The sequence below is a fragment of the Helianthus annuus genome, chromosome 14 (genome assembly GCF_002127325.2).
Source record: "Helianthus annuus cultivar XRQ/B chromosome 14, HanXRQr2.0-SUNRISE, whole genome shotgun sequence".
Classification (NCBI taxonomy): Eukaryota; Viridiplantae; Streptophyta; class Magnoliopsida; order Asterales; family Asteraceae; genus Helianthus; species Helianthus annuus.
The window spans coordinates 160642439-160649965 of NC_035446.2; the positions used below are offsets into that span (position 1 = coordinate 160642439).

General features: G+C 42.5%; 1 protein-coding gene across 1 annotated transcript; it reads left to right on the forward strand.

Annotated features, from left to right (window-relative positions):
* The first annotated feature begins 1057 nt into the window (after positions 1-1057).
* Positions 1058-3579, forward strand: LOC118486595. The gene is made up of 5 exons (XM_035983143.1): positions 1058-1993; positions 2068-2645; positions 2880-3227; positions 3297-3477; positions 3563-3579. Exons 1-5 carry the CDS (start codon positions 1309-1311, stop codon positions 3577-3579), a joined length of 1809 nt encoding a protein of 602 aa, XP_035839036.1. The 5' UTR covers positions 1058-1308.
* The last annotated feature ends 3948 nt before the right edge of the window (positions 3580-7527 follow it).

A 7527-nucleotide genomic window follows, 5' to 3' on the forward strand; every position in this document is an offset into this window, starting at 1 on the left:
AATAATTCTTTATTCCATGTTGACTTCTGTAAAACCTGTGTATTTGTTTTACATACTATTTCTATGTTCGAACTTATTTAACGTGCTTCTGATATATTAAAACTTAAGCCTTGTTTAACGATACGAGTTTCATGTAAATAACTTCTATTGTAATAACAACTAACTGTCGTATGTGTCTTATTTGTTAAACTTGTATAATTCTTTTGCCTACAAAATAAAATGTGCAATTATTAAACATAGCCTAACCCCTAATCAATATATAAGTTATTACTACTGAAAACTATTAGTACCAAAGAAATATAACCATCTAGTTTCTTTTAAATCACACTAACAATGTATAACGTATTGTTGATGCAACAAACACGGGACCAAGGATGGTAGCTGGACTGGTCAGGCAAAAGGGCTGAAAGGTTTGATTTTGCCTAACGCAGGTCGCGGGGTCCCTCCACGTTTGCAAAACGTGGAAGGAGGTTCACTAGTATATTTGAGTTATTTGCTTTGAAGTTCTTTCTCCAAGATTGACTCGGATCAAGAAAAGAAAGCAAATAGAATGAATGAGATGAATCTGATGAAGAGTTATTTGGAAGTGACAAGAACTCTTCAAATGACAAGAGATTAAGGAATCTCTCTGCTTTTCGGAATGTCCTTGAAGTGTTATTGAGCTGTCTTCTTATAGTGGAAGACACTTCTCGAAATGGTATGGACTATACTAGTGAGACCTGTTTGCTTATGGAGGGTTTCCCCTTTTGGGGTTCAAGGCTTTGGACCCCTGGTTAATAGGGTGTGCCTGTACAGACCTGCTCTGACTTTGTGAGTTGGTGAGCGTGAGTTGGTGAGATGAGTTGGTGGACATGACTAGTTACTGTTCCTCGATTCACTCATTATGCAGCTTTTCATCCGATGAACCTTTCAACCTTTTAAGCTCTTTGCATATTAATGGTTTTATTTGTCTTTGGGCTACCCCCGTCGTCAGCCCCCCAAGTCAGAGGTTTTTGGGGTATTAGGCTCAAAGACTTCTGACTTTTATGCATGTCTTTTAAAGGCTTCAAGGGTTCGTTGTTTGGAGGCTTGAAGGGTTTGAGGCGGTTACTTTTTTGAATTTTGAAATTTAATCGATTTGACAGTTGATTGGACATGTGTCAGGCGGCGGATTGGCAGAGATTTTTATTTTTATCTTTAATACCCTTACTTTACTCTTATATTCATTTTTACAATTACAAAACTTCATCATTTTCCCTTCAATCATTCACAGTTTTTCCTCCCTCAGGTTAGTTTTCTTCTCCGTTTTCACTTTTACTTTTTTCGATCATGGGTGCCCTTAAGGATTTAGCGAGGTCATTTTCTCGGTTGACACAAGAGGAGGTAGACCTGTTTTGCCTTGAATATGGTATCGATAAACAGTTTAATCCGACCGCCCCTGCTTGCGATGCTTCCGTTGACAAACCGATTTCTGGTTTTATTGCTTTGTATTGTCGGCATTTTGAGTGGTCTAATCTTCGTTACCCTTTTTCGTTTTTTGTTCTAAATTTGCTTGAATATTATCGAGTGTCTTTTGGGCAAGTACATCCGAAAGGAATGGCTAGGGTTTTGCACTTTGAAGTGCTGTGTCGTGCTTTAGGTTATGATCCTTCATTGTTGCTCTTTCGGAGGTTCTTCCGGTTAGCCAAAAATGGTGATTGGTTTACTTTTGAGAACACAAAGGTTGATACTTGTCTTGTTTCATCCATGGTTACAACCCTTGGATCATGGAAGAATACGTTTTTCTGGGTTTCTGAATCCATTATTCCTTTCAAAATGGTGTGGAGGCATCCGGATGCTGTTCTCAACGATCCGGAGCCTTCCGAGTCTGAATTGAATGATGCCTTTCTTTCAGCCATTCGGGGGTGCCCTTCGAGGGTTCGCCCTTTTCCCGAACATTTGTTAGTGCTTTTAGGGGTTAGTAATATTTGGGCAAAAGTTGATCGGGATCCGGTGTTGATGAGAAATGGCCTTGGTATGCATTTTTTCCCTTATACCTTTTCATCTTACTTTGTTTGTGACTTATTTTCTTTATTTGTTTTTTGGCAGTTATGTCTGCTTTGGACTTCATCAAGAGTGACGATACGTCCGATGTGGTTTTTGAAGATGCTCCGACTGTTCCGGGTGAAAATGTTGTTGTGAGGACCTCTGAGCAGAGGTTTGAGGGTTCAGGTTATGTCAGTGTTGCAAATGCGAAGGGTTTTACCAAGTCCAATGTTCCCAAGCCTTCAACTCGCCGGTTATCTCGTCGTTTACTGAAAGCTGCTCCTCAATCCACTTCCACTGAGCCAGTGGATTTGAGTGATGATATCGAGGCTTCTGAGGATCAGGCTGAAGTGGAGGTTGAGAAGGAGAAGGAATTAGTTGTGCGTGGTAAGAAGGTTCGAGGGAAGAAGGGTGTTGCTACCCCTGTTCAAGAATCGTCGAGCAGAGACGTTGAAGGGTTGAACCCTGAGGGCACTTATGTGCCTACTTGGTTGGTTAAGAATGATGACACTTTTAAGGATGCTGCTGTTTGTGAAGATGCTCTTAGTCATCTTGCTCCTCCTTCCGTTCGTGAAGCTATTGCTGAGATGGATGATGACACTATGTTATCTCGCATGGTTTTAACTACTTGCAACCTTGCAGCCATGCTTCCCCAAGGGATTACACGCTTTCGCCAAAGGATGCGGGAGTATGAGGATTTTTCTAAAAAGAAAGACAAAATGAAATCCTCCCTTGCATCGATGAAGAAGGAAGTGGCTGGGTTTGCAGAGAAGGAGGCAGCTTGGAAGAAGGAGATTGAGGATCTGAAGAAGATGCATGCCATTGAGATGGGTGACCTGAGGAAAAGTTTTGAAGCAAATTTGTTGAAATTGAAGGCTGACCGAGAGGCCTTATCTGTCCAGCAGAAGGCTTTTCGTGAAGAAAAGGAGGGGTTGAAGGCTTCCGTTGGTCAGGTGACTGCGGATAATCAGTGGTTGATCGAGCATGGGTTTCAGCAGATTGTGACTTATCTTTTGCACTCTAAGGAATTTAACTCTGCCCTTGGTGATGTTTACACAAAGTTGCTGAACCTGGGGAAGCATCAAGGCCTTACTGCTGGCTATAAACTTCATGAATCTGGGCAACCTTTGGAGAAATCACCCATGTTTCGCCCTGAGGCTTCTGATGTCTTCAAGGCTTCTGTTGAGCAGATGGAGAGGCTAACCTACCCCTTTATTCATGAGGTATCCTCTTGTTTTGGTAAGCCTTTGTCTGTTTTACAGGGGTTGAAGCCTGAGGGGTTAAATGAGAAGGTTTGTGCTGAGGTTTTGGGTTCCTTGTCAAAGAAGAGGTCTTACTCCGGGGACAGTGATGATACCCTTTCGAGTCTGCCTGAAACCTCGAAAGATGCTGGTTTGGAAACCTCTGCAGTTGGTGGTGAAGAAGTTGTGAAGGTGAAGAAGACAAAGAAAGCTAAAAAGTCTAAGGGTGAAGGTTCCAAGCCCTCTGATAACTGACATTTATTCGTAGCTTTCTTAGCAAACATTTTATGTTTTGTAATGTTTTAAACAATGTTTAGGTTTTGGGGACCCTTAAGGTTCCCATGGTTGGTTGGTTGGGCCTATATGGCTGTTGAACATTAGTTTTATTTGCAAGTCACTAGGGCTTGCTTTAACTGTCTTATGAAGGTCTTTTATGGCCTTTCTAACTTATGACATGATGTTTGTCGTTGATGTTTTTGTTGGTTCCATTTGCTTGGTTTTGTTTTGTGGGGTTTCAACCCTTCAGGCTTTTTGTACAGTTGCTGGTGGGTTGAAGCCTTTAACCTTTCAAGCTCGGTACCTGTTGGTTGATCTTTGGGTAGCTTCTGATTTGGTTTGTATGTTTGGTTGATAGGCTTGTTTGTTTTTATTTTCTTGCCTTGTCTTTGTTTACTTTGTCTTTATGTTTTTTACACTTTAAAGGGTTCAGTGCTGCAGTCACTTTGCCTTAGTGTTTATCATCAAGACGTAGTATCTATCCTTTTCTTTTATTTCGTTGTGATTTGTTTGGTTTCGTAAGTCTGATTATTGGGTACATTTTTTAGACTTAAGGAACGATTGGTGTAGGCTGTTCAAACCTGTCTATGAGACACTATGGTTTTTCTTTGATAAGTCTCATGGAGTTGTATTGATTTAGGAACTCACCCCTTATATAGGTCCATTCAACCCTTGAACCTATTGAGCGATATGGCCTGGGAGCTCATCCCCTTACATGGCCCTTGCCATGGAGTTTTTTGCTAGGTTCTCAACCTGATATTAGGATAGAAAGACAAGTTTGATAAAGTAACTTCATTCATTCAAGCAACATTTGCTTTTACAAAAGGTTTTTGTTTTGCCACAAACCAAACTTTCTAAACATAGAATTTTCTTAAAGTTTTTCCGTTCCAGTGCCTTGGGAGCCTCTTGCCTTCTAGATCTCCCAGCTTGTAGGATCCACCCTTGTGTGCTTCGAGGATGGTGTATGGCCCCTCCCATTTTGGGCCTAATTTTCCTTGGTTTTCCTTTTTGCTGGCCTCATTGTTTCTGAGAACTAGGTCTCCTGGCTTGAATCGTTCGTTCTTGACCTTTTTGTTGTAATATGCTTCCATCTTTTGCTTGTATTTGGCCTCTTGTATTGCTGCTTGATCCCGGGCCTCTTCTAAGAGTTGTAAGTTCAACATGGTCTCTTGTGTGTTTACCTCGGGATCCATGTTGACAATTCGTTGGGTTACAACTCCTATTTCAGCGGGGATTACGGCTTTGGATCCGAATACCAAGCTATAAGGTGTTTTTCTGTGACTTGCTTTTTCTGTTGTTCTGATTGCCCATAAAACGCTAGGCAATTCTTCCAGCCAATTACTTTCATATCTCCCCAATCTTGTCTTGATGCCTTCCACTATGCTTCTGTTGGTCCTTTCAACCTGACCGTTTGATTGCGGGTAAGCCACTGAGCTGAAGATTTGGTTGATCCTGTACTCTTTGCACCAAAGGCTGAAGGGTTTCTCAGCGAATTGTTTCCCATTATCGGTCACAATTACCCCTGGCAGCCCATAGCGGCATATGATGTTCTCCCATACAAAGTCTATGATTTGCTTTCCTGTGATTTTGGCAAGGGGTTTGACCTCTGGCCATTTGCTGAAGTAGTCAATTGCTACCAACAGGAATTTTACTCCCCCTTTGCTTGGAGGGAATGGTCCAACTATGTCCATTCCCCATTTATGGAATGGCCATGCTGAAGTTATGGGGACCAAGTCATGTTTTGGACTTTTTGGTATTGGGGAGTGGATTTGGCAGGCATCGCATTTCTTCAATTGCTCGACGGTATCCCGATGCATTGAAGGCCAGAAGTATCCCAAGTTCATGAGTTTTGCAACCACCGACCTAGCTCCGAAATGAGCTCCACATATTCCTTCATGCACTTCTTTAACCAAATACTTGCTTTGTTCAGGGCCCACACACCTTAGCAATGGTGCAAGGTATCCTTTTTTATAGAGGATTTCTCCTTGCAACACATATTGTCTTGCTTTGATCTTTACCCTTTCAGCTTCTATTTGATCACTTGGTAGTTCGTTGTTTTGAAGGAATTTCTTTATGGGAGTCATCCAATTTGGATCTTCCTCGGTGACCACATCTTGTACTTCTAATTCGTCAATTGAACGAGCCTTCAACACTTCAACCAACACCTTTTTTGTGAGGTGGGCGAATGTGAGGGACGCTAACTTGCTTAAGGCGTCAGCCTTTTTGTTTTGGGATCTTGGAATCTGTTTGATGTTGCATGCCTGGAAGGTGTTCATTAATTCCTTTGATTTTTCTTTGTACCTTCTCATGTTGGGCTCCTTGGCGACATAGCTGTCATTGACTTGGCTTGATACTAGTAGCGAATCAGTGAACACTTCAAGCTTTTTGACTTTCATTTCTTTGGCTAGCCGGAGGCCAGCGATCAGTGCTTCGTATTCAGCCTCGTTATTAGTGGTCTGAAAGTTGAAACGAAGAGCATATGTGAATTCTAGCCCCTCAGGGTTGATTAGGATTACACCAGCTCCTGACCCTTCAACGCTTGAAGCCCCGTCGGTGAACAGTTTCCAGGCTTCAGGGTTGGAGGGTTCAGTGGTTGTGGTGTTTACTTCTTCAGTCTTTTGGCTTGGGACTTCTACTAGGAAGTCAGCCAAAACTTGAGCTTTGATTGCTTTTCGTGGGACATAGGTGATGTTATGTTCACCTAGTTCCACTGCCCATTTTGCCAGTCTTCCTGAGTTTTCAGGCTTTTCAAGCACGTTCTTGACAGGTTGGTCAGTGACCACTTGTATAGGATGTGCTTGAAAGTATCTTCTAAGCCTTCTGGCTGTTTGGACCAAGGCTAGGGCTAGTTTTTCAAGGGGAGGATATTTGGTTTCAGCTAGTTTTAAAGTTTTGCTGAAAAAATAGACGGGTACCTGAGCCTTGTCCCTTTCAATGGTGAGGACTGCACTGATGGCTTCGTCGGCAACTGAGAGGTACACCGATATGAGCTCCCCGGTTTCAGGTGCTGCAATATCTGGCAGTGAAGCAAGGTGCTGCTTCATTTGATTGAAAGCTTTCTCAGCCTCCTCGGTCCATCTGAAATCTTTCTTATCTGAACAATTCTTGAGCGTTTTGTAGAACGGTAGGGACCTTTCGGCCAGTTTTGAGGTAAAACGCTTCAAGGCTGCAAGCTTCCCATTCAAGCTTTCAACCTCCTTCTTGGTTCTTGGTGGTTTAGCTTCGAGAACAGCTTTTACTTTGTTGGGGTTGGCCTTGATGCTTTGTTTTCCAACAATATGACCCAGGAATTTTCCTTCATCAAATCCGAACGAACATTTTTCCGGGTTAAGCTTCATGTTGATCTTTCTAAGATTCTTGAAGGTTTCTTGGATGTCATCAAGCATCTGGTACTCCGTTTTGCTTTTGATTACCAGGTCATCGACATACGCTTCCATGTTTCTTCCAATTTGGCTTTCGAAGGCTTTATCGACGAGTCGTTGGTAAGTGGCTCCTGCGTTCTTGAGACCAAAAGGCATTTTTTGGTAACAGAAAATGCCCTTGTCTGTGTGGAAAGCCGTTTTTTCTTCATCCTCTTCTTTCATGAGGATCTGGTGATAGCCTTTGTATGCATCAAGGAAGCATTTGAACGGGTATCCCGTGAGGGAATCAACCTTAAGGTCAATTTCTGGGAGCGGGTAGCAATCTTTAGGACAAGCTTTGTTAAGATCCTTGAAATCTATACACATTCTCCAAGAGTTGTCGGGTTTTCGGACCATGACAGGATTAGCAATCCATGATTGATACTTAACCTCTCGGAGGATGCCAGCTGATACAAGCTTTTCAACCTCTTGGCAAGCTGCCAGGCTTCTTTCAGGTGCCAAACTTCTTTTCTTTTGAACCACTGGCTTGACATTCGGTGGTATTCTTAGCTCATGTTCAGCAATGCTTCGAGGGATCCCGGTCATGTCTTCGGGAGACCAGGCGAACACATCGCTGTGATGTTTTAGCAGCTTTTCAAGGTATG

Excerpts from the sequence above, each read along its gene's own strand:
- LOC118486595 (XM_035983143.1), top strand. The coding sequence starts at position 1,309 with ATGGGTGCCCTTAAGGATTTAGCGAGGTCATTTTCTCGGTTGACACAA. Across the intron at positions 2,646-2,879 it reads TAACTACTTGCAACCTTGCA|GCTGACCGAGAGGCCTTATC; the intron begins GCCATGCTTCCC and ends TTGAAATTGAAG. Across the intron at positions 3,228-3,296 it reads CCTACCCCTTTATTCATGAG|GTTTGTGCTGAGGTTTTGGG; the intron begins GTATCCTCTTGT and ends TTAAATGAGAAG.